At 40.5% G+C, this 27,096-nt stretch overlaps 1 protein-coding gene across 2 annotated transcripts in view; it reads right to left on the bottom strand.

Moving 5' to 3' along the window:
* Positions 1 to 204: 204 nt before the first annotated feature.
* FBXO40 (F-box protein 40) overlaps positions 205 to 27,096 on the bottom strand; it is a 49,969-nt gene continuing 23,077 nt past the window's right edge. For both annotated transcript variants that reach the window (XM_036747525.1, XM_036747526.1), the window contains exons 2-4: positions 19,166 to 19,198; positions 7,152 to 9,023; positions 205 to 2,856 (exon numbers count right to left, since the gene is read on the bottom strand). In XM_036747525.1, the coding sequence (XP_036603420.1) occupies positions 2,659 to 2,856; positions 7,152 to 9,023; positions 19,166 to 19,168 (2,073 nt within the window). In that variant the 5' untranslated portion in view covers positions 19,169 to 19,198 and the 3' untranslated portion in view covers positions 205 to 2,658. The remainder of the gene's footprint in view (positions 2,857 to 7,151; positions 9,024 to 19,165; positions 19,199 to 27,096) is intronic.

The raw sequence follows: 27,096 nt of genomic DNA, 5'->3' as shown, positions 1-27,096 counted from the left end.
GGCTACAGATTGGGACTTAATTCACTATTTTGTTGATTATCTAGACTTAAGAAAAGGCTAATGCAGATTAAGCTTAAAAGTGTCCAGTTGTCAAATGTTTATCACCACAACCCTCCAATCATCCAAAGGAGGGTAGGAATGGAGCTCTACTTCCGGACCATAATCTTCATGGTAGGTCATTCCCAAAAGACACACTCAGGTAATCATTTAGAGTGCCAAGTTTCTTTATTGTATACAGTGCGTGGCATTCCCAGGTATATGCCATACATGTAAGGAACTTATCGGTACATGAAATCTCTTTATTCAATTCAGATTTATTCAGTTTAAACTAGTAGAAAGGCCCTTCTATTTTATCTCCTATATCTCCATCTACCCTTCTTCTCCCCACTTCACTTCTATCCCAAGTCCAAATCAGAGCCTTTTCTCAGCTTCCTAGTCATTGAGGAAACAGTCTCATCTATCTGGTCTCTTTAGATTAGGGAATCTTTAGATTCTTGACCTGGGGTCTGTGACCTTGCTTAAAAAAATTAATAACTATCTTTCAATATAATTGTTTTCCTTTTCAATTTTATGTATTTTATATTATGCCTTTCAAAACAGTGTGGGAAGGGGTCCATAGGTTTCACTAAATGGCCGAAAGGGTCCATGACACACAAACAAAAGTTTGAGAACCCTTGTTTTAGAATGAAATCTTTCCTCTAATTCTGGCTGAACTCTTATTTCAGGCAGGCCCCCAATATACCTAGGAGGATTCCTCTTCCTTGGAATCTCCTTGAGCTACTTCACCTTTCCTGTTCTGCTCACTTAAAAGTTTTTCTTAGTCCACTAATTTGATTAATCCCATATTCTCCTTCTCCTATTGACTGAAGCTCCTCCCTTACCAATCATCTTGTTTTCAGAACCCCGATCTCTCTAAACAACTTCCTTTTCTCTTCATCCCTTTCTTCCACAAGCCTAAAATACACTTACTTGAATGGTACCTAGAGAATCAATTAGGTAGCAAAGCCATTAACCTTTTCTCATGATATTAGCCAATTTATAAAGCGCAGCTGGGAGTGGGCTGACAATAGAACCAGCTTGAGTGTCTCTTTCTTGGCCCGCCTTCTTCTCCCCACCCCCAGGCCAGTACAAACCCATTCACCATCCCCAGTCATCCAAGATAATGTGTGTGAAGCCTTCTCCCTTGCCACTGCTCTGTCCCTGTTCAACCCCTTAGGCTCCTTACCCATCTTGGCGCAACCCTCAACTCTCCTTTTAGTAAGCCTGTGACTTTTTCCATTCTTTGTCTTAGTTAACCTTCCAGCCTACAGGCCAGAGTATACATAGAACCTTCAAGCTAGATTCTGAGGAAGTAGTATTCTTTACTGTTAGGTATCAATGTGCTCATTTATAATTCATTATCCTTTTTTTTTTCATTGCTTGATTTAACTACAAAAAGGTCTTAAATAAATCTGTGGTTGTAATCTTAGAAAATAGTGCCTTATATCAAAAAGCACAATATAGTCTGAGCAGAGGGAAATATCTTTCTCTTCTCATTCAAATGATCACAGATGGACTTACTGTTTATAAACTGTGTCCCCCATCAATAGGTTTGTGAGTTCCGTGGGGGCAAAGATTATTTTTCATCTTGTCTCCGTATTCTCAACACCTAGTACAATGTCTTGGATTATATTTAAATATTTGTGGGATTGGATTGTAATAAGGAATATCAGGTTTCCCAAAGTTATACATCATTAGGAAAAAGAGATTTATGTCCACAGACATAGCTTGTTTTCTCCATTTCTCCTAATGATGATATCCAGTAATGAGTTATTCATGCCAGATTTGAAATCAATCACAGCTACTCAAATGCCAGCTAGTCCAGTACCTCCATTTTGTTACATGTAACTATCATTCTCTCTTCTCTCCCTCTCCCTTTCCCTTTCCTTCTTCCTCTCCCTCTGCCTCTTTCTCTCTCCCTTTCTCAAGGAATGACCATGATGAGGGTGGGAGAAACCAAAGGTGTTGAAATCTGTAGACTATAAGCTTCCCTGAGGGCAGGGACAATTTTATTTTGGGCTTTGAATCCCAAGCACACTTTCCATGAATGGTCATAGTTATACATAGCTGGATCATGTGCTTATTCCACCTATGTGGCCCTTGCTTTATCCCTAGGCCTATAGAGGCCCTTCTCCAAATCACTGCCACTCTGCAGTCCCCCAACTCATTTTTTCTGGATCTGAGCAGTCCCTTGTACCTGTGGCACTCAGCTTGGGAGCTCTTCTGTGTAGTGCCTGAATGAATGGTGGTTAACCCTGCCAGGTCTGTACCCATTGGGTAATTTATGTACTTTCTCTTCTCCTAATGCCTATTATCTCTTTTTGATTTCCTGATTGCCTAATGAGCCACTTTCTCTTCCAATAGCTATCCTTCAGACAGATTTCTTAAGCAGAAAGGAAATTAATCAGCTATGGGGTGGAGGTGGGGGTAATGTAGTAAACCTAAAAAGCTACAACATAGAGTGATTAGGCTTTGTGAATTGGCTGAAGCTTCTAAGAACCCAGTGTTCCACAGAGACACAAGAAGCTGATCCTCAAAATCATAACACATTCTCCCTTCCAGGAGGTTGGAGGAAGACAGAGCAACAACAAAATAAGCACATTTTGAGAGATTTCTTCCTCATGGTCTAGGCTTGAAGGTGGAGACCAAGCTCCTCCTGGCTTGCTTGGGTTGCTCACACATACTGGTCAGAAGAACTGGCTCTGTCCTATGTTCCACAATATTGAAGGGACAGGTCTTCAAGTGTTCTGACATGGAGGTGACTTCGTTAAACTGCCAGCTATTAATTCGGGAGAAAAGGCTGCTGAATTGCCAGATCTGTTGGGAAGGAATAAATTAAATTCATTTCAACAAGTATTTATTAAGCACCTACTGAATACCAGGCACTATGCTAAATGGTGGAGATACAAAGACAAAAATGAAAACAATCCCTTCCCTCAAGGAACTTATATTTCTTGGGGGTGGGTGGTAGGGTGGTGGTAAGGAAGATTGGAAATATGCTAGTAAATGTCTAACAACTGAATTTTAAGGAGGGGAAATTTACTATCAGACACATCTTAAAGTTTAATCTACATTATTAATATTTTCTCCATCATTGCGTTAAGACTAGACCACAGGTTGCCAAAGTGGGTGATAAAACCCCCTGGAGGACACTGGAATGATGGGGGGGCAGTAGCAGCCTGAGGTACATTTGGGGGGGTGTTGAATAAAAATAAAGGTGTGGTTGAAGCATAAGGAAAGAAGATAAGAAAATTTTGAAAAACCATACATGTTTCATCTGTTGTGTAATGGAGTTAAAGTTATAGTGATTACATCATTTCCCAAATAAACACACAAACTCCAAGTTATAACCAATCAGTGGTCAAGTCTGCCAACAGGTCTTAACAACCAGGCCAGCGTGTTGCATACTGTAGGGAAGTCCAGCATGCATCAGTAGGAATATGTGCATATAATGACTTGTTTATAATATGATACTATACTGTTACATGATACAATATTGCATCATCAAAATTTCAATGCAGGAAAAAACCCCACAAATTTACAATAAATTATTAAATTTAAAAAGTGTCATTTCAAAAAACGTATTTTTTAAATGATGCAATTTTTTTAAAAAAAACCACTAAAGGGTTAAAGAAAGAAGATTTCTAGGGGCCAGGGTACTAAGTAATTTTTTTTGAAAAGGGGGTGGTAGGCCAAATAAATTTGGGAATCTCTGGTCTAGACAATTCATAGAACAATAGACCAAGCCTTTGACAATTTCTGAGGTGTGAATGCTTATGCTAAAAATTTTAACGATTGACTCCTGAGACAGTTTGAACTGGTTCCCGTATACCCCTAGGGAGAGCACAACAACAACGAGATGATGATGGTGATGATGATGATGATAGTGGAGGTGGTGGTGGTGATGGTGGTGATGGTGATGATGGTGGTCGTGGCGGTGGGACCTAACTTGGGGTATAGGGTATAGGGTACTTTCAGGGCAAGGAAACTCCCTTTACCAATGCAGGTCGACACCTCTGCAACCTAAAGTCTTAGAGGGTTGTCTCAAGCACTGAGAAATTAAATAGATTGCCCAGGGTCACACAGCTACTATGTGTCAGAGGCTGCACTATGAAGCTAGGTCTTTCTTGCTTTGAAGTCACCACTCCAGCCACTACACCACATTGTAGATTGTATTCCCAGTGACTACCACAGTGCCTGACACATAGTAGTTTTTAACAAATGCTTTTGATTGGTTGATTAAAATAAATAATAGTGGATAGATAGGATATTTTCCATAAAATTGACAAATTAAATCATTATCCCAGACAGGATTCTCTTCATATACCACAAAATGGTGGAACTCGTAATTAAATGTAAGATTACTGAACAAAGTGTAACCTTCGAGAGGAAGATATCTGTGTGGGGAGATCACACTCGATAGACAAAATTTCTTTGAAGGGTTAAATAGGTATATGAATAGGAGTGAACCAGAGAACCTAATTTATTTAGACCTTTAAAAGGTCTTTACAACATGTATCTAGCAAAGATTATATTAGCCGTGGGTCAGTAGGCACCAGCTAGGTGTTGGTTGCAGGGTTTTCAAGAGATTACATGACAAGGGAGTTGGAAGGACAAATATGATCGCTATTTCAAAGGAAAAGACCATGGGATTTGAAGATGGATTATATAGAAGAATGGAGGAGAAGAGTAAAAAATGACCCCAGAGTGTCTAGGCTCAGAGACTAGAAGAGTATTGGCAGAAGCAGGGTAGTCAGGAAGGGGAGCCAGGTTAGTTTTATAGGAAAGATGAGTTTTGTTTTGTACATATTGAGTTTGGGGTACTATCTGGACATATATATGGAAATGTCCTATAAGCAGTTGAAAAGATAGCACAGACAGTCATGTGGAAGGATCATAGATTCAGAGCAGAGAGGGATTTAGGGATTATCTAGCCAAACTTCATCATTTTACAGGTGAGGAAAGTGAAGCCTAGAGAGATTAATTGCCGAAGGCCATATAGGTAGGAAGTGGTGAAGCTTAGATCCAAATCCCAGAAGTCTGTCTCCAAAATGGCCCATCTTTCTACTGAGCAGTGCTCCTCCAGGATTTCAGAGTCAGCTGGTGGGAGGTGAGAGTGAATTGCTGGACTTTAAGAATGAGGTTGCAGAGCCACAATTCTACGGTCTTAGAGAAGTTACCAAAAAACCTAAACTAGACAACTATTGTTTCTTCCTTTCTTCTTCTAAAGTCCTTTATCACCTGGCCCCTTCCTATCTTTCCAGTCTTCTTGTTCTTTAGGATTCAGTGACTCTAGCCTCCTTGTCGTTCCTTGAACAAGACCCTTGATCTCCTGACTCCTGGCATTGTCACTGGCTTTCCCCTGTGAATGGAATGCTCTTTGCCTCCAAGCTTTCCTGGCTTCCTTCAAAGCTCACTTAAAATCCGACCATCTACAAGAAGCCTTTCCTAGTTCTTCTTAATGCTACTTTGTTCCCTCTGTGGTTTATCTCCAGATTATCTTGCACCTATCTTGTTTGTATATAGTTATTTGTATGTTACCTCCCCCATTAGAATGTGGGCAGGGACTTTTTTGCCTTTCTTTGTATCCCCTGTGCTTAGTGTATGGCACATGTCGTTGTTTAGCTGTTTCAGTCGTATCTGACTCTCCATGACCCCATTTGGGGTTTTCTTGGCAAAGATGCTGGAGTGCTTTGCCATTTCCTTCTCCAGCTGATTTTACAGATGAGGAAACTGAGGCAAATAGGATGAAGTAACTTGCCCAGAGTCACACAGTTAGTAAGTGTCTGAGGCCAGATTTCAACTCAGGAAAATGAATCTTCCTGACTCTTGGCCCAGTGCTCTATCTACTGTCCATGGCACATAGTAGGTACTAATAAATTTATACAAATCGCATATAGTCTATACGGTAACTTCAGTAATATAAAGGAAAACAACTTTGAAAGACTTCAGAACTCTGATCATTGTACTCTCACCCTAGTTTAGTCCTTTATCACCTCTTACCTCAACCACTACAGTGACCTCCTAACTGGTCTTTCTACCTCAAATCTCTCCCGACTTCAGTCCATCCTCCACTTTGTTGCCAAGGTGATTTTAACTGTATATAGACCGTATCATTCCTCTTTTCAATAAACTCCATTGGCTTCCTATTGCCTCTAAAATCAACTATAAATTTCTACTCTTTTTTTCTTTTTAAAGACCTTCACAATCTGGCCGCATCATATCTTTCGAGCCTCATTGTACATTATTCCTTTGAGTATGGGCCCTCTCCCATAGTAGCCATACTTGTGGAGTATGCAACCCCAAACAAGGCCCATACTCTGGCTATTGCCAGCATAGACACTTGTCCTCTGCATATTACAAACCCCACCCCCTGCAAGACCAGCTGGACAATCAGAAAATAAACCACACCCAAACCACATCCTAGCACACTCATACTAGAGAGGTGGTTTGTGTTTCCTAAAGAGACAAGGAAGAGAAAATGTGCACTGCAAGGAGTGCTTCTTGATCCGTTTTGTTTTGGAGTGAGGGGAAGTCCCAAGGAAAGCGTATGAAAATAATAGTGTAATAATTTTTATTTACATTAATGTAAATAAATGATAATAAAGATGGAATCAGACTGGGCATAGGTAGTGAAAAAAAGTTACCTGCTCTACTTTTCTACTTCCTATCATGTTTCTAGCGGGTGAAGAGTTAATCTGACTTCTGGGAGGGAAGGAAGGTCAAGACACAACAAAGTCAGAAAACCGGACTTTGAACTTTGACTATTCCGTGACTATAGGCAAATTGCTTAAGCTCTCTGTGCTTCATCTGTAAAATGGTGATGATGCAAGACGGTGGCAACAACACTTGCCCCACCTCCCTTACAAGATTGTTGTGAAGTGGTAAGGCACCACAGTGTGTAGAGCATTACACCTGCAGTGTTGGAGACCTAGGTTCAAAGCTCACCTCAGATACTTCTTAGCTCTATGACCCTGGAAAAATGACTTAATTTGCCATTTGCTGAATGATGAATACTGCACTGTGCACTGAGGACACAAATGCCCTCCAAGGCCAGAGCCCTCTCGCTGGTAGAAACCTTTACTAGGATGTCAGTGACCCGGGATACTTGCCTTTTTGTGAGCTCTCCAGCCAGTGCCCCCATGGGAATAGGTCTTTTTCTTCCATTCCAAGAGGACCATCCCCCTCTCTTGTAAGAGCGTGGCACAGATGCTCCTCATGAGGACGGACACCTGGGACAGCTGAGCCAAGCTGACGCTGTCTAAGAACCCTGCAATATACTGCAGTATCTCCAGGGGCAGGCTGGTCAGTGACCTCTGGCTCTTCCCTCCGGGCCCCAGCTCTGGAGCAACCTCAGGCTTGATGGCAAACGTCCTGAGTTTCTGACTGTAAATCACTTTGGCTTTTTGCCCTGGAGGGCGGAAGTGACTCTGAACAAAGGTGCAGCCCAAGTAGGCCAGTGGACAGCGATGCTGGAACCAGCCATTGAGGCATGACTGGATATCAGAGTGGATGTTCTTGAAGTGCAACGGAAACTCATCCCTCCTAAAGAACTTGTTGCAAGTAAAAGTAAAAGCTGAGCTACTCTTGTTGTGTCTCCTGGTCACACTCTCACTGTGGAGTTCCACGTGGAGGCCTGGGGGGCCTTCAGAAGTGAGGTCTGCCAATACTGCACTTGAGGAAAACTGCTCTGGCTCAAAGCTGTAGGTCTGGGTTGCAAAGTCCATGAACAGTCCATCGATGCTCCTTGATTCAGAGATGAGGTGGCCCTTCAGCTCCCTTTCCATCGCACACAGAAGGGTGGTTCTGATTAGATCAGATTTTGGCAGTTTTTCTACATCAATCCCCAAATCTGAGGTATCTGTGGCCTTGTGTTCACTTGGCCTGTTGGCTCCCATTGCGTCACCAAGTCGGGCCCTCTTTCCACAGTAGCTGACTGGAACTTTGAAGGTATAAACAGTCTTGACTTCTTGAGCTTCTAGGTTGCCATAAACAAAGTCCCTTTCTTTGGGTGTGCAAGCAGGAATCTGGCCAAAGTGGATCAGCATTCTTCCATTATGTACCAGGTACATATTATAGTCCTTTACATCAACTGCTACCTTCAGTCTTTCTAATACTCCATCTTGCCAAGGTGCAAGTCCTGTCGTTTCCATATTTCTGTATGGGTCCTCCTTTTGGTTTGCCTGGCCTTCTTTCTCCTTACTAGATCCCTTCTCTGAAGCATTGCTCTGACTGGAAGCCTGTTCTTTCCCTGTGCCCTGACTACTCTTGACTCCAGGGTTTGCTGATGAATTTGTTAACTTTGATGCTGCATGCTCTTTGCTGAAAATGTTTTCCCATTTCCCAAAACTGGCCAGATCCATTCCTTCTTTGTCTTTTGCCAAGGCTTCTCGTTCTTGCTGGCTCAGTTCCACCATCTCGCCATTAGGTGACATTCCATTTACTGGCAGGGAATGATAGTCCACCCCGCCAACTGCTCCTTGTTCCTCCAAAATGGCATCACTGTCCATTTCCAGTTCTTCCTCAGTGAACTCCCTGGATTCAGGGAAAAACTCCACCATCCTCAGGGAGCCAAAAAGGACCTTTTGATCCTGGATGGCCAGAGCTGTGTCCAAACATTCCTCACTGTGGGGCTCTTTCATGATATTCTCATGAAGAATCGTTTCTGAGTCTATATTTGGCCAACGGTTCCACTCCATGGAGCAGCAGACCACACTGGCTGGGCAGACCTGAAGGTGCTTTGCCAGTTTATTTCGGGCCATTGAGAGAGGACAGCCATAAGCAGAGTTAAGGCAAGGAACCTGCTCTAGGGGACAAAGTAACTCATGTTCTTCCTCCTTGCACATGTGGAAAGCTGCTCCACAAAGCCGGCGGCAACTGATCACCAGGCAGGAGATACTTGGCTCTATTGGCACCTGACACTGTCGAAGGAAACATTTCTCACAATGCCGATGCTGTCCAGCTGGAGGTTTCTGTACCCTGCCCTGTGTGTCAAAGACAAAAGGAACAATGAGAAAAATAAATGTTAGAGAGAGACCTGTCCTAGTATTGAGTTCTCTCCTCTCTTCATTCACTTCCTCAGAGAGCTTGTTTACCCTCACAACAGTAAATGCAGCCTTAGGTTTGTGGATAGTTCCCCAAATAGCAAATTTGCATTCCTATTCTCGACCTTTTCACCTGAAAACTTGGTCCCATGTGTAGCAGGGGTGAGGAGGGGTGCCCTCAGGGGATTTTATAGGTCCACCTGCCCTGCATTTGACAGGAGGTATACACACCAAATCCATCAAAGCAGGAGTTTTTAATCTTTTTTTATGTTATGGATCCCTTTGGTAGTCTAATGAAGCCTACAGACTCCTTCACACAAAATAATGCTCTTAAATGCATAGAATAAAATATATATGATTACAAAGGAAACCAATGGTATTGAAATAGTTATCAAAATAATTATAAAGCAAGTACCTGGACAGGACCCTTTGTCTTAAAACTTCCTTTGAGCATTCCTGTTATGTGTGTCTCTGGCTGTTTCCAGAACATCTCCAGCTGGATGTCTTGCCATCATGTGTCAGAAATTGACTTCGTCAGTTTTCTTCCTTCCTAAAGTGAGCCACCTTTTCACTTCTCTATCATGGACAATGGCACCACTTGCATTTTTCTGACCATGATAGAGTCATAAGATGAAGATGTCAAAGTTCAAGTTGGAAGGGCCCAGGGGTCCTTATTCATGAATTTGCTTGTAAAATATTTTGAAAACTGTATTTCAATATACAGTTATCCCTTCTATGTGGTGGGAGTTAGGTGCCCTACAATCTGGAAAATCCGCATAAAATTTTTGGCCCTCCCTTCTTAGCAGAGAAGAAGTCTGAATCTTTATTGCATTAAAAGATAAAATACATTGGTATTATACAATATTATACATATATATTATGCGTTTCTGAGTTTCTAAATTTTTTTCTGTGTCATCTACTGGCCTTCACATGCCATCTGTGGCTTCTGTAAAACTACCCCAAATTCACATTTAATTTCTTATGCTGGCTGGCAATATATTGAAACTGTGATGGGAAGAGTCACAATGTGGAAGGGATAACTGTAGTCAGTTTCCTTTTTCCTAAATATTTTATTTCATACATTTAAAAAACATGATTCTGAGAAAGGACCCATATGCTTCACTATCCTGTCAAAGTGGTCAATGAGGCTCCAAAGGGTAAGAACTTATGATGTAATCCAACCCCCTTATATAATTTAATTAAAAACCTTTTTCTTTTTTTTTAAATTATGGATTTAATCATCAATGCTATGACTCTCTTGTTTTATAGATGAGAAAAGTGAGGCATAGGATGGTTAAATGACTTGTCAAGAATACACAGGTAATGTGTATCACAGGTGGGCTTTCAAGCCAGGTCCCCTAGCCCCAGACCCAACAGTCTTCCCATTGCTCCTTGCATCTCTACTTCCTTTCTCAGCCATACCTCCCTCCCCACCACAATCACTAAACTCTCCTAATTCATGCTCCCCTGTCTGTTCAATCTACTCTTTCCTCTCTGTTTCTAAGACTTCAACCTAGCCCAGGTCCTCATCACTGCATATCTGGAGTTTTAAAATGATCTTCTATTCGGTCTCTCTAATTGGTCTCTCCTCCTTTCAGCTTATTTTTTACTCAAATGTCAGGAGAGTATTCCTCAAATACTATTTTTATCATCTCCTTCCTTCTCAAGAATACACAATGGTTTCCAGTTCTTTATTCGATTATAGAACTACCCCTCACTACCCCTCTGGGCATTTTCAACTGCATTTCTTATTCATTTTTGTGAGGAAATCCCTGTACAACTTTGATTTAAAAACTGTTTTGTCTTGTTTGTTCAAATGTTTTTGAAATGTTCAGAAGAAAAAAAATGGCAAATTCCATTTAATTATTAAGAGCAGATTTGACCAGGGCTTGAGAAAGACTGTAAAATTCAACTTCAGGGGATAGCACGGAAAATTCTTTGGTATGTGGACTAGATGTTCCTTAAGAGAAAAGTTGAAGAGGAAGAATAAAATGACTTGGTGGCTAAAAACAGTTAAAGGGTCCCACCTGTGGCACATGGGCACTTAGTATTGCTAAGTTGAATTGAATTTGCCAAGGTTGTTTGCCCTTGGAGGGTATAGAGACCTTTGGGGCTCACAACTCTAACTATGCTAGGCTGTCCTATACTGACTTTATACTGTAGGTACCAGGTGACTCTGGCTTTCAGTGATTGGCCGACAATCATATCCCTGCCCCTACCCCTACCCCTACCCACACCACTGCCCAGGCCTCACTTGCTCATTGTTTGGGTTTTGATGGTTCAGAGTGAGTGTAAATAGCAATTGTTTCTTTTCTGTCCAGAAACTCTGAGGGTCTTCAACCTTTCCTGATTGATTCTTTTGTGAAGGCAAAGACCATCTTTTACCTCAATTCTCACCTAGCCTTTAACTACTAATGGGTGTGGCTGCAGACAAACTGAGACCTGGGAAAGACCATGGCTTAAAAAGGCCAAGGTCTCCCACTGCATCCTGGGCCATTGCCAGTCGTCCTGACCTGTATCTTGCCACTGGACTCCGAAGACTGGAGGAGAGAGTGAGGCTGATGACTTTGCCCAGTCCTGCCTCACTTACAAGTCAAGACATCACCATCCTGATATTATTGCTCCTCTTCCAGAATGAAGGATGAGCAACAATAGGAGGTGACAGATCAGGAGTTAGCTTACTCCTTCCTGCTCCCTGCTTTAGTTAATTCAGTTAATTAGTTAATGACACATGTTACTTGTGTATGCTTGACAAGCCACTTACATTTAAGGATTTAGTAACAGCTTACTCCTGTTTTAGCTAATTCAAGTAGCAACCCAGATAAATGACCTTACAAATATAAGCTGCTAAACAGCTTTAGTTTCATCTCAAAGCCCAGCAATAAGCTCTCCGACATCGCTTTATACTAATGTGTCTATGCACTCATTCTTGGGAGGGTCAAACCTATTTTGAACAGAAGAAAAGAACAGATTATCCGGCCTGGAGATTCAAATACATTCCTAGTAATAATAGCTGAAATTTAAATGCCACTTCAAAGCCATTTCATTTGAGCCTCACAATCAGTAAGTTTGTGAGGCTCAAAGTTGTAATGGTGCAAATAGTATCATCTCCATTTTACAAAGGAGAAGGAACCTGAGTTTTAGAAAGGTCACGTGGGGGGGTGGTGGAGCCAAGATGGCAACTGGAAAGGAGGGATTTGCGTGAGGTCCCTGCCAAGTCCCTCCAAAAACCTATAAAAAATGGCTCTGAACAAATTTTAGAAATGCGGAACCCACAGAATAGCAGAGGGAAGCAGGGATCTGGCCCAGGTCAGCCTGCATGGTCACTGGGTGAGGTCTATTGTGCAGAGCCAGGAGCAGAGGGGAGCAGAACCCACCGTGGGTGGTAGCAGGACCAACCAGACCAGGACCTGGGGGGAACAGGCCCTAGCTCCCTGAATCAGTGAGCTGTGGCAGTTACCAGACTTCTCAACCCACAAACACCAAAGACAACAGAGAAGGTTAGTGGGAAAAGCTGCTGGGTCAGAGTGAAAGGAGTTCCTGGTTCAGCCAGTGCTCCAGGGGCAGTGGGGTTGGGCAGCTACAAAACTACAGCTGCAGTTGCTTCTAGCCCCAGGCCAACCTGGTGGGAGGAATTAAGTGGCGGATCAGAGTGGGACTGCAGAGCCAGCTTAAGATCTGAGTCAGGTCCAGGTTGGTGGCTCTTGGGGAAGGAGGAGTGCTGGTGTGGCAGAGCTGGCTGTATAGAAATAGCTCTGAAAACAACAGCACATCCCTTCAAGCTTGGAACAAAGTACTCTTTACTCTGAAAGCAGTCATACCCTGACAAAAAACTCAAGGGTCAAGTAATTTGGCTGGGAACATGGCCAGGCAGCGAAAATGCACTCAGATTCAGTCTCAGACTTTGGAATCTTTCTTTGGTGACAAAGAAGACCAAAATATACAGCCAGAAGAAGTTAACAAAGTCAAAGAGCCTACATCAAAAGCCTCCAAGAAAAACATGAACTGGTCTCAGGCCATGGAAGAGCTCAAAAAGGAGTTGGAAAAGCAAGTTAGAGAAGTAGAGGAAAAATTGGGAAGACAAATGAGAATGATGAGAGAAAACCATGAAAAACAAGTCAATGACTTGCTAAAGGAGACCCAAAAAATACTGAAAAAAATATTGAAGAAAACAACACCTTAAAAAATAGACTAACTCAAATGGCAAAAGAGCTCCAAAAAGTCAATGAGGAGAAGAATGCCTTGAAAGGCAGAATTAGCCAAATGCAAAAGGAGGTCCAAAAGACCACTGAAGAAAATACTACCTTAAAAATTAGATTGGAGCAAGTAGAAGCTAGTGACTTTATGAGGAATCAAGATATTATAAAAACAGAACCAAAGGAATGAAAAAGTGGAAGACAATGTGAAATATCTCATTGGAAAAACCACTGACCTGAAAAATAGATCAAGGAGAGATAATTTAAAAATTATTGGACTATTTGAAAGCCATGGTCAAAAAAAGAGCCTAGATGTCATCTTTCAAGAAATTATCAAGGAGAATTGTCCTGATTCTAGAGCCAGAGGGTAAAATAGAAATTGAAAGAATCCACAGATCACCTCCTCAAAAGGATCCCCAAAAGAAAACTCCTAGGAATACTGTTGCCAAATTCCAGAGCTCCCAGATCAAGGAGAAAATATTGCAAGCAGCCAGAAAGAAACAGTTTGAGTATTGTGGAAAAACAATCAGGATAATACAAGATCTAGCAGCTTCTACATTAAGGGATCAAAGGACTTGGAATATGATATTCCAGAGGTCAATGGAGCTAGGATTAAAACCAAGAATCACCTACCCAGCAAAACTGAGTATCATGCTCCTTGCAAACTATGGATTTTCAATAAAATAGAGGACTTTCAAGCTTTCTCAGTGAAAAGGCCAGAGCTGAATAGAAAATTTGACTTTCAAACACAAGAATCAAGAGAAGCATGAAAAGGTAAACAAGAAAGAGAAATCACAAGGGACTTACTAAAGTTGAACTATTTTGTTTATATTCCTACATGTAAAGATGATGTATATGATTCATGAGACCTCAGTATTAGAGTAGCTGAAAGGAATATGCATATATATATATATATGTGTGTGTGTTTATGTATATATATATGTATGTGTGTGTATGTATATATGTAGGTGTGTATATATATATATACATATACATATATATATATATACACATACATATGTATAGACAGAGGGCACAGGGTGAGTTGAATCTGAAGGGATGATATCTAAAAAAATAAAATCAAATTAAGGGATGAGAGAGGAATATATTGAGAGAGGGAGAAAGGGAGAGATAGAATGGGGTAAATTATCTCACATAAAAGTGGCAAGAAAAAGCAGTTCTGTAGGAAGGGAAGAAGGGGCAGGTGAGGGGGAATGAGTAAATCTTGCTCTCATCAGATTTGACCTGAGGAGGGAGTACCATACACACTCAGTTGGGTATCTTACCTCACAGGAAAGAAGGAGGAAGAAGATAAAAAAGGAGGGATGATAGAAGGGAGGGCAGATGAGGGAAGAGGTAATCAAAAACAAACACTTTCAAAAAGGGACAGGGTCAAGGGAGAAAATTCAATAAAGGGGGATAGGTTAGGAAGGAGCAAAACATAGTCTTTCACAACATGAGTATTGTGGTAGGGTTTTACATAATGATATGCATGTGGCCTATGTTGAATTGCTTGCCTTCTTAGGGAGGATGTGGGGGTGGGAGGAAAGAGGGGAGAGAATTTGGAACTCAAAGTTTTAAAAACAGATGTTCAAAAACAAAAAAAAAAGTTTTTGCATGGAACTAGGAAATAAGATACACAGGCGATGGGGCATAGAAATTTATCTTGCCCTACAAGAGAAGAAGGGAAAAGGGGATGGGAGGGAAGTGGGGTGACAGAAGGGAGGGCTGACTGGGTAACAGGGCAACCAGAATATATGCCATCTTGGAGTGGGCAGGAGGGTAGAAATGGGGAGAAAATTTGTAATTCAAACTCTTGTGAAAATCAATGCTGAAAACTAAATATATCAAATAAATAAAATTAAATTTTAAAAAAAGAAATGCATAGGAAAATAGGAAAAATATATATATATACATATACATATATATACATATAAAAGAAAGGTCATGTGGCTTGCACACCTAAGTGGCAGAGCTAGAATCAAACCTGGGCTTTCTGGACCCAAACTCAGGCTCTTTTTCCACTATACTCTGCAGCTTCCTTATTCCTAGCTGGTAGAATTGGAGCAAATAAATAAATAAAAGGAATCTGGTGCCGGAATTTTGGGGGGTGATTGGGTATAGGGGGTGTTGTGAAGGTAGTTGGGGAAACAAATAAATAAATAATTAAAAGGAATTCAGTGCCTGAAATTTGGGGGGAAGCATTGTGAAGGTAGATAGGGAACAAGAAAATAAGTAATTAAAAGAAGTTTGATGCCTGATTTTTGTTTTTGAGTGGAGAGGGGTTGTGCAGGTAGATGGGAAAACAAGCAGAGATGTTCTTTATGACCAATCTCCAAAAGAGTCTAGAGTAGGTCTGGAGCAGGTAGGAGAGGCCCTAGGTAGCTCTTGATGGGCAATTCCTGGGGCATAAGTTTAAGCTTTTCCTGAAAGCAAAAGTGGGAAAACTAGAGTTAAAATTTGATAAGAACTGAATTCTAGAAGACAAAGAAATGTGTGCATTTCCATTTGAATTTCTTTGCATATTGCCTTATATTATATCTTAGGTTATAAAACAAAGATGGTCATTAAAGATACTCCCTGTATGACCTTGGACAAGGCACTCAAGCTTTGTAGGCCACGTATACTCGTCCGCAAAATGAGGGGGATGGACCTCTGAGGGTTCCTTTCTGTTCTAGATTTACGATCCCAAGATCCTATGATTTGTGAATAATCTATGCTATTTTTAATAAAAAGTTGTATAGAGAAAAGATAATCAGCTATATTATGTTCTTTCTGCCTCTCTTAATTATGTGTGCCTGAGGAGAGCCTGTGAAGTGGGTCTACATGCCCACAAACACTCGCTTCACACAGCAGCAGCTAGCAGATTCCTATGTGTGTTTCATTGTTAAGAGAATGATAATGAAAATGATGGAGAAGAGAGTGATAAAAATGAATGTACTATTTATCTTAATTGAAAAATGTCACTAATTGATCTGGCTGATAACATAGGCTACCTCAGTTAATCAAGAATCACTTCTTAAACTCCTGCTATGTCCCAGGCACTATGGATACAAATATAATAAATAATATAATCTCCACTACTATGATCTTGGGATTTGTGAATGGTCTATTTATTTTATTATATGGTAATTTGATGTCAGGGACAGTAGATGGTGAGTGCCGGGCCTGGAGTCAGGAAGACCTGAGTTCAAAACCAACCTCAGACACTTGCTTGCTGTGTGACCCTGGACAAGTCACTTAACCCTGTTTATCGCAGTTCCTCATGTGTAAAGTGAGTTGGAGAAGGAAATGGCAAACCACTACAGTGTCTTTGCCAAGAAAATCCCAAACGGGGTCAACAATGAAATGGCTGAACAGCAACGACAAAATTTAGTATCATCATTTTTCAGTCAGGTAGAACGATATAATGGAGAGGGAACTGGAAACCGAATCAGTGAATCCGGATTCAAATCTTGTATCTGCTACTAAGTACCTTGGGCAGATCACTTAACCTCCCTGAGTCTCACTTTCTGTAGATGGGAGTAGTACAGAGAAAGAAACCAGAAGTCCAGGGTCTAACCTGATATTGACTATTTTGGAGCCATAGTTTATTCTTCTGCAGAGTTAAGGGTTTAGACTATACGAGGTCCCTTCCAAAAATCTCTATAATTGGAGGGTCAGACTAGATGAATTCTAAGATTCCATCTGGCTCTGTATCCTAGTATTTTATTTATTTTCCTCATCTCAATTTAGAAGTACAGCCTACATGGGGGCCGATACACAGGCCAAGGCTGGCCTTGTATTTCTTAGCCGAGAAAGCACCAGGACCATGACATCCCTCAGCATGGCTTCTTCCCTCCAGTAAAATCAATCCCATGATTATTCTCCATCTATTTTGCTTACTAACTTCGCTCTGCGTCCTATAGTACTTCATTGTCAGTGTTGTTCAGTCTTGTCTGACTTTTCGTGACCCTATGGACCACAGCACACCAAGACTGTCCAAGGGATTTTCTTGGCCATGAAACTGGAGTGGTTTGCCATTTCCTTCTCCAGTGGATTAAAGCAAACGGGGTTTAAGTGACTTGCTCTGGGTCACACAGCCAGTAAGTATCTGGGGCTGGATTTGAACTCAGGTCTTCCTGACTTCAGGCCCAGTGCTCTATCCACTAAGCCATCTAGCTGCCTTAATGCTTTGTAGTTGACAAAATTCTTCATAATATTTGACAGACAGCCATGTAGCATGGTAGGTAGAGATCTGGCCTTGAAAGTAGGAAAACCTTGGGAGGAGAGGGAGGGGAAGAAAACTTGGAGCTCAAAAACCTGTGGAACTGAGTGTTGTAAACTAAAAATAAAAAAAAATTAAATAAAAAAAAGAAAGTAGGAAAACCTGGGATCAATCCTGCCTATGACATATCTGGGTTGTGTAACTCTAGGTAAGTTACTTTATCAATGCTCTATTCAGAATTCTTTTCAATCATATGTGACTCTTTGTGACCCCATTTGAGGTTTTCTTTCCAAAGATACTGGAGTGGTTTGCCATTTCCTTTTCCAGCTCATTTTATAGATGAGGAAACTGAGGCAAACAGGGCTAAGTGACTTGCCCAGGGTCACACAGCTAGTTAAGTGTCTCAGGCTGGCTTTGAACTCGGGAAGATGAGTATTCCTGATTCCATGACTGGCATTCTATCTGCTGCACCACCTAGCTCTGTGTGTGATATATACATACATATATGTGTGTATGTGTATTTATAAATATATGTGTGTATATATATGTATAAATATGTGTATATATGTATATACACACATATACATACTATATATCTATACTATGTATACTACATATATACTCTATAAATACATATGTGTACACATGCATATATATGTGTATATACAGACATATATGTGTATGTATTAATATATATGTATATGTATATAAATATGTATATGTCTATACACTATATATTATATATCATATATACTCTCTATATGCACATGTGAACACGTGTGTATATATGTACACATGTACATATATGTATGTACATATATACATACATATATGTGTATATGTATGAATATGTATATATGTATATACACATATATACGCCACATATCTATACTATATATACTACACATATACTCTCTATATACACATGCATATATGTATGTGTATACATACATACATACATACATACATACATACATACCTCCTGGGGTTGTTGTAAGGATCAAATGAGAAAATATTTGGAAAGTGCTTAGTCCAATGCCTGGCACATGTAGCCACTTAACAAATGTTAGCTATTATAATTATTATTAGGTAGAGGTTAAGTGATTTGCCCACATAGCTAATAGGTGTCTAAGGCAGAATTTGAACTCAGGTCTTCCTGGACCCTGGGCCCAGCATTCTATTCACTGTACCACTTAGCTGCCTCATGAAAAGCTGCCTTACTGTTTCTTCAAAACTAGCTCTTAATCACCTGCCATTGGCCATCAGAAAGGAAGGTATTATCTATTCCATTTATGAATAAAACTTAAAATGCCTTGCATTTAGTGTATGACAATCGTGATAGCCACATTCTGTTTTCGGGCAGCATCTTCTATCTCAGCATATCAAAGCACCGATCAAAGAGTATTTGGTGAAAACATTGAGCCCATTTTAATGATGGTGAAACAGAAGAACCCCGAGAAAGGAAAAAATACCAAGCGCCAAAGCTGTTTTCTCCAGAACTAGGTCATGTTTCGTGCCAGGCTCTAGGCCAAGATCGCTGGTGCAGTCAGAGAAGAGCAAACACCTCCAGAAGAGGAAAGAAGGTCTGCCAAGCAAGCGCTTTATATGGAACAGGGGGCACAGGTTACTTAAAGATTAAGTGTAGTGCTACCCAGAGCCCATAAATGCCCAGGACTTACCATAGCGCTGATGTGTCTTCTTGCTTCTTAGCTCTAGAGGAGAATGGAAATAATTAGCAACAGAAGTAAGACACCTGTTTTTGTTGTCGTTTGTTCTTTTTAAAATTCTGAATTTAATAAACTTCCACTAAAATGAGCACATTCCTATATATAGTAGAACTGAAAGGGCTGTATTATTATGTACAGCTTGTTTTTCTTTTCGAGTGTGTGATAAATTTAGCATCTTTCAAAACTATCATGCTTGTCCATGATTCTGCACCCTGTTCTTCTGTTCATTTATGATGTATTTTTAAGTGAAAATTTTTATATTTTATATTTCCCATTACATGTAAAACAATTTTTAAACATTCCTTTTTACAAATTTCCAGTTCCTAATTCTTTCTCTCCTTCCCTCCTTTCCCCCTCCTTGAGAAGGCAATTTGATATAGACCATACATGTGCAGTCAGGAAAAGCATAGTTCCATATTAACCATGTTGTGAAAAAAAAGACCAAAAAATGAACATGAAGAAGTTTTTTAAAAGTATGCATTGATTTGCATTCAGACTCCATCAATTCTTTCCCTGAAAGTAGACAGCATTTTTCATTATAAGTCCTTCAGAATTTTCTTGGATCATTTTATTGCTCATAATAGCTAAGTCTTTCACAGTTGGTCATCGTACAGCATTGCTGTTATGGTGTACAATGTTCTCCTGGTTCTGCTCACTTTATTTTGCACTGGTTCATGTATATCTTTCCAGGTTTTTCTGAGAGCATCCTACTCATCATTCCTTACAGCACAATAGTTCTCTATCAAAATCATATACTACAACTTGTTAAGCCATTCCACTGTTGATGGGCATCCCCTCAATTTCCAATTCTTTGCCACCATAAAATGAGCTACTATAAATATTTTTGGATGTATAGGCCCTTTTCCTTTTTCTTTGATCTCTTTGGGATGCAGAACTAGTAGTGGTATTGCTGGGTCAAAGGGTATACACAGTTTTATAGCCCTTTGGGCATAGTTCCAAATTGCTTTCCAGAATTGCTGGATCAGTTCACAACTCCACCAACAGTGCATTAGTGTCTAAGTTTTTCCACATCCCCTCCAATGTTTGTCCTTTTTCTTTTCTGTATGACATGTATTTTTAACAGATACTCGGAACGTCAGCTTCCACATCTATAGAATAAAGGGGCTGGGCTCCCTGGCTTCCAAAGAAATGGCAAACCACTCCAACATCTTTGCCAAGAAAACCTCAGGTGGGGTCAGAAAGAATTAGACGTGACTGAAATGACTAAATAAAAACCAGTCTTTGTTGGGGTCATTCCTCATAAAGTTTTTTTTCAGCTCTACTTGTTGAAATTCTATTGTGTCCTTCAAGGTCCACCTCAAATGCAGTCTTCAGTGATCACCCCAGCCAGAAGTTCTCTCTTCCTCCTCTGAATTCCTAAAAGACCTAGAGTCTGTAAGTCACTCTTCAAAATGCTTTTAATGCTAGCTATTTTTATATGGTCTTATCTCCCCTTCTCCAAATTCCTGTAAGACAGAGAGTCTGTAATGCATTTACATCTCTCTTCAACAGTATCCTGTGGCATCTCCAGTTGTCCTGATCTACGTCTGGCCACTGGACCCAGATGGCTCCAGAAGAGAAAGTGACGCTGGTGACTTTGCACAGCCCTGCCTCATTCAAATCCAATTCACTTGCATATTAAGGCAACACCTCCTCGACATCATGGACAAACAACAGCAGCAATCTCTCTTCAAAGTATTTTTCATTGGAGCTCTTTGTGTATGGTCTTATCTCTCCCACTAGATCACAAGTTTCTTTGTAGCCTCCACAGTCCCTGGGCACAATGTAGACTTTAAACAAGCATTTGTTGAATGCATGGGTGATGAATAAATATATCTTCTTTGTTCCTCCTACAGCCCAGATGGAAGTTCTATTGAATTATAGAGGGATTGCCCTAACTTTGTATCTCAGGAATTGCAATGCTATTTGATTCTCTCACTCCAGTTGGTCAAACCTGGATAATTGTCTAAACTGTGATGTTCCATCCCTACTGGTCCACTACCAAATTCATGGGAAGATTCACCATTCCCTTACGATTTATGCTTACCCATTTCCTATTTGTATTTTAGTACAAGATCAGTGCTCTACCAGCAGCTTTTCGTCTCCATTGCTTCCAGCATGGGATCCTTCCATTTGGATGGGGGACTGTCTCGCCTGCTCCACTATTTCAGTCAGTGAAAGTGGAGCCTTTCTTTATTTCTGTCACTATTCCCTAGTCATTCTCACCAGCTGATTTGCAGGCCCGTGACATCTCTCCTCACTACCCCTTCCAATCCTGAGAGGACCAAGTGGATCCACTTTCCTATAGCTCTATTCCACTATGTTTGTGGTCTCCCCCAATTAGAATATAAGCTTACTGAAGGCAGGGACTGTCTTTGTTTTTGTAATTGTACCCCCAGCACTTAGCGCATGGTAATTGCTTGCTAAATACTTTCCCCCCCCCCCCATTCATTCATTTTCTATTTTGTATGTGTGTATTCTCTTTTCCCTCCCTAATTGTGTTGTCCTGTATCCAGCCTCATTCTTCTCAGTTTGACCAATTTATTAAGTTCCTACTCCGAGGTCAAATTCAAAATATCCACAAGGTGATGAGGAACCTTTAGTGGTTATTCTTCCCTGCTCCCACCTCCCCCCAGTTGAACCATGTACCAACTGTATACTCTGAATATTTAATGTGGGCAAAAGCAGCCGATGAGCAGGGAAGTCCAGTGTGCCTCTTCATAACTCCAGGATTCCTTATCCAGTAGGACATTTTGGGGAAGGTCATGTGGGTTGATGACGTGACCTAACAGGCACCATGCAATATCCAGGATATTCGGCAAGCTCTTGGGTTGTTTGTTTGTTTGTTTGTTTAGGAGGGGGGCCGGTGTGCAGCTTTGTGAGGGTAGTGGATAAAACATTGGACCTGGAGTCAGGAAAACTTGAGTTCATATCCTGCTGCATACACTTACTGGCTGGGTCAAGACACTAAACCTCCCTCAGCCTCAGTTTCATCAACTATAAAATGCGGATAATAACAGGGTTGTTGTGAGGATTAAATGAAATAATATTTATAAACTGTTTAGCACTGAGTCTGGCACATAGCAGACACTTAATAAATGTTTGTTCCCTCCTTCCCTTCCCTCATTCCATCCTTACAAACTGTAGGTTGTTAGCAGGGACCTTCTGGAGGTCAGGTGAGGGGTCTAAACCTTCTGTTCTGTGATTTTTCTGTGGATCTCTTAGAAAAACACAGGGAAATACCACAGTCAGCAGCATACATAGGTCACACCTCTTAGGGGATTACTTAGGGTTGATCATAGGTTCTAGGAAGGGAACTAGAGAGGATTGAATTAGTCCTGGAGGCCTCAGGTGTTGAAATCAATCAAAGAAAGACCGCTCTCTAACTATAACAATGCCAATTACTCCTTTACTAAGGTCATCAGTGCATACAGGGACATTATCAGTTAAGGAGAAATGAAAAATCAGGGCCAGTGGATGAGCTCCTCTCACCTCTCTCAGTTTCCCTTAGTGGCTTGTCTTGAGTTATGACAGCAGTACCCAATGCAGATTGTGAGAAGTCACAGGTCAGAAGAGCAATCCCTGCCTCCCCACTACAATTGCTTTTATCCCCAAATGTTGGCTGTCACATCAGCCCGGGGTTTGGCACAGCTCTGTCAGCTGTCCAAACAAGGGCAGCATGACTTGAGATTGTATGTCTCTGGACTCTCCCCTTCCCTATTTTACAACTACATTTTTCTGGATTTTTCCCCTCCCCCTTTAGTCCTGTTTTCCTGTTTCCACATCAAGTCTTACAATGCCCATTGCGCTGGGGGTATTTGTAGATCTAGGAACAGCAATCAGAACTGAGTAGAGGTCATAGCAAGTGCCTGCTGAAAACCTCTTGCAAGGACACTCTTTGTACTTGGGGAAAGAACATTCCATAATATGCAAGGAGAACTAGGCTTATTATGTCATGGGATAATCATAGGTGCTAGTTCACCTGACTGTTCTGAAGGCACGGCCAGTTGGCTCTAGTCTTCCAATTATGTTGTTAGGAATGGTAAGTTGTCCCATATCGCATTGCAAAGGTCATCTAATGACCTCTATCCACTACAGGTGCAGACCCCTAGCTGCACCTATATTTTCATTTCTAGTCAAAGGTTCTACTCATATGACTCTTGCCCAGTTCTTTGCCCACTATGAACTTCTGTGGACTTACACAGGATGGGGAAAATTCATTGGTTTTATTCTGATAGTGAAGCAGCTCTCTACCAACCTACCAAGCAATTATTCTCCTGCACTGGGCCAGGCACCATGCTGGGCACTAGGAATACAAAGGAAAAATGAAACAATCCCTGCCTAGTTAGGAGATGCAATGAAGAGTGATTGGCTTGGAGACAGGAAGACCTGAGTTCAAATCCAACCTTAGACACTTACTAGCTGTGTGACCTTGGGCAAGTCACTTAACTTTCTTCTGCTTCACTTTCCCCATCTGTAAAATGAGGATAGTAAATAGCATCTACCTTCCAGGGTTGTTCTGAGGGTAAAGTGAGATAATATTTGTAAAGCACCTTACAAACCTTAAAATGCTATTTAAATGCTAGCCGTTATTATTATCAGCTATTAATATAACAACAAACATGCGACATAATATTTCACTTATGGAAACATCATTAGGATCATAGACTCACAGATCATCTTGACCAACCCCCTTACTTTGTGGATGAAGAAAACAAGGCTCCCAAAAGGTTATGTGATTTGCCTAAGGTCAGTAGAGCTTGAATTTAAATTTAAATGAAATTTAACCCAAGGTCCTTACAGAATTACACATTTCTAAGCTGGAAGAGCCCTTAAAAGCCAAATACCTTTTCATACTGGAAAAAGAATGCCATCTACGTTATACCTGAGTCATCATGATGCAGGCTTCCAACAAAGGGGAACCCAGCATCTCTGGAGGCCGCCTATTTTACTTTTAGATAATTTCCTAGCAACTAATTGGCATTTTCTCCTTATACAAAGCTGAATTTTCCTCTACGGCCCTACAATGTTCCTGGATCTCTCCTCTGAAGTCAATTAGAACAAGTGGAATGCCCCTTCAAATACTTTAAGGTACCTTTCCCCCCACTTCACTCTTTTCTTCTTTAGTCTAAACAATTTCATTATCCTTGATTGAGTCTTATGGCTCTTGAACCCAAGATCCTCTACTAGTTCTGTAGCAGTACTACTAATTCTGTATTATTCCACGTACTATTAAACAGAACAAAACAAAACTCCTCTAGCTGCTTTGTGAAACTGGAACAAATACCAGTAAGAAGCATAGGAACTATTTGAATGACAGAAAAAATATGTCTTCTGTGATACATATTTGGAAAAGGAGAGTAATGTTTTCAGGTTACCTCTAATTTGACTATGTGTGGGTCAGAGACAACTACTCACATTAAAAATAGACAGAGACCGTTCTTGTGAAAAGGCAGAAAGGAATTTATTACTTTCTCATGACAAAGGACACACCCCAGAGTGGCCCAAGATGATGCCAGCACATGTGTGTGTGTGTGTCTCATACAGCTCAAAGCAAGTTATGTAGATGCTAAGGCAGAGTTCCCCCACCCTCCCCACTGGCTTCTCTTCCCATTGACTGGGTTTGGAGCTTACCTTCTAAATGCCTAATCTTTTCCCAGCAACAGAGAACAAAGAACAAAAGGACAGACATAAGACTGGTATTCATCCAAAAGGGAGTAAAAGCTAGATGAACAGGACCTTGTAGATGTCTGGCTACTGAGGTAATTTCTTATCTCTACTTTCTCAGCAAAGCAGTTTCTAAAAATATAGGAGGGGTGCAGGGTTGGGGCGGGGTGGATGGTAGGAGAGGTAAGAGAACTTTTCCCATGCTGAGGGTGGGCTTCACTATTTCAGTATTGTATTCAATACCATACTGAGGGGACTTCACTGTTTCAGCATTCCACTCAACTAGATACAAAATTGCTTCTAATCTGGGTACTCTTAAGGTTTTCCGCATCATTTCTATAAATAGTGGTGCCCAGACCTGAACACAAAATTCTAAATGTGGTATGACTTGGGCAGAGTACAAAGGAAATATTGTCTCATTTTTAGATGCTATGCCTCTCCTTAACAATTTTTTCTTTTGATCATAAACTTGAAAAAAACAATGAATCTGAATTTTATTTTATTTTTCATTTAAAGAACATGGAAAGAGGACTGTGTACGAATCCATGACTCTCTATTATGTACATCTTATTTTTGAAGTATATATGGCGCAGTAGTAACAACAGTGCCCTGATTGTCTATGCACCCTCCTGGATATCTGCTGCTTCTCCTCTGTGGATTTTTATATGTTTGATTGATGCTCTTTTCTTTCTTTTTGGTTATGCTATTATGCTATTATTATGCTATTATGACTACCTCTTTCCCTGAATCCTCCCATTCTCCACTGCCATCAGAAGAAAAGTACTTCCTTGTACCAAATATGTTTAGTCATGAAAAACAAATGTGTATATTAGTAGTGCCTAAAAATGTGTGTTTAATTCTGCAGCATTAGTCTATTACCTCTCTAAGAGCCTCAAAACATGATATATCATCAGTGTTCTGGACTCATGATGGTCATTACAATGATTAGAGGTTTCAAGTCTTTCATAGTTATTTGTCTTTGTAATGTTGTTACTGTAAATTGTTCTCAAGGTTCTGCTCATTTTACTCTGCATCTGCTCCTAAAAGTCTTTTCAGGTTTTTCAGCATCTATCTGTTTTGTCATTTCTTATAGTATAATAATATTGAATTACATTCATATAACAGTTTGTCCAGCTATTGCCCAATTTATATACACCCACTTTGCTTCTAGTCATTTCCTAAAACAAAGTGTTGTTATAAATATTTTTATACATGTAGGTCCTTTCCCTCTTTCTTTGATCTCTTTGGTGTGTATACCCAATAGTGGTGTTGTTGGGGGAAGGGTACGTTATAGTTCAATGACTTTTTGCTTATACTTCCACATGGCTTTCCAGAATTGTTGGTCTATTTCATAGCTCCACCAACAGAGTATTAGTGTTCCTGTCCTTCAATTATCCCCTCTGATACTTGTGACTCTCCTTCTTTGTCATCTTTGACACTGATGGTTTGGAGGTGTAACTTCCGAGAAGTTTAACTTGCATTTTTCTATTTCGTTATTTGAAGCATTTTCATATGGTTCTTGATAATTTGCATTTCTTCTCTTGAGAATTGCTTGTCTATATCTTTGACTGTTTATGTCTTGGGGGAATAACTCTGTGTTGTTCTATGCTTCTCAATGTAACCTAAGATTGTATTTGCTTTTGGTGGGGCTGCTATAGCACACTAATGACTCCTGTGGAGTCTGTTGGAGTTTATTTTCTCAAGTCTAGACAATCATCAAGATAATAAATCAAGCCCTGATTTGCATTATTTTCTAATTTATGACATATAAATGTTCACACTGAAAATTTAACAATCAGCTCTCAGGAACAGGTGAGAGCTGACTCCAGCACAACCCTGTTATATGGCTCCCTAAAGTCCTTAGGAATCTGAGAATACTTTTATCTTAATATAGGAATTATCATAATGTAAATATTTGTACTGAATTAGAATAAATTGAATGTATCATACCAGGGATATGGATGGTGGAAAGCCCAGATGTGTGACTTTAATTTTCATAGTCCATTGATTTAGAGCTAGAAGGGACAGTAGAGACTGGGTGATCAAATCTTACAGTTGAGGAAACTGAGGCCCAGGAAGGTTTACCAGTGACTTGCCTAAGGTTAAACCGTTTCAGAGGCAAGATTTCACAACTAAATGCACAAATCATTCTTGTATACTTTTTACTCAGAGGTCTCCACATTGTTGCAATGGCAGCTAAGTGATTCAGTAGGCAG

This window comes from Trichosurus vulpecula, chromosome 2, assembly GCF_011100635.1.
Source record: "Trichosurus vulpecula isolate mTriVul1 chromosome 2, mTriVul1.pri, whole genome shotgun sequence".
NCBI lineage: Eukaryota > Metazoa > Chordata > Mammalia > Diprotodontia > Phalangeridae > Trichosurus > Trichosurus vulpecula.
Note: the sequence above shows the minus strand (reverse complement) of the source record. Positions and strands in the feature narration are given on the sequence as shown.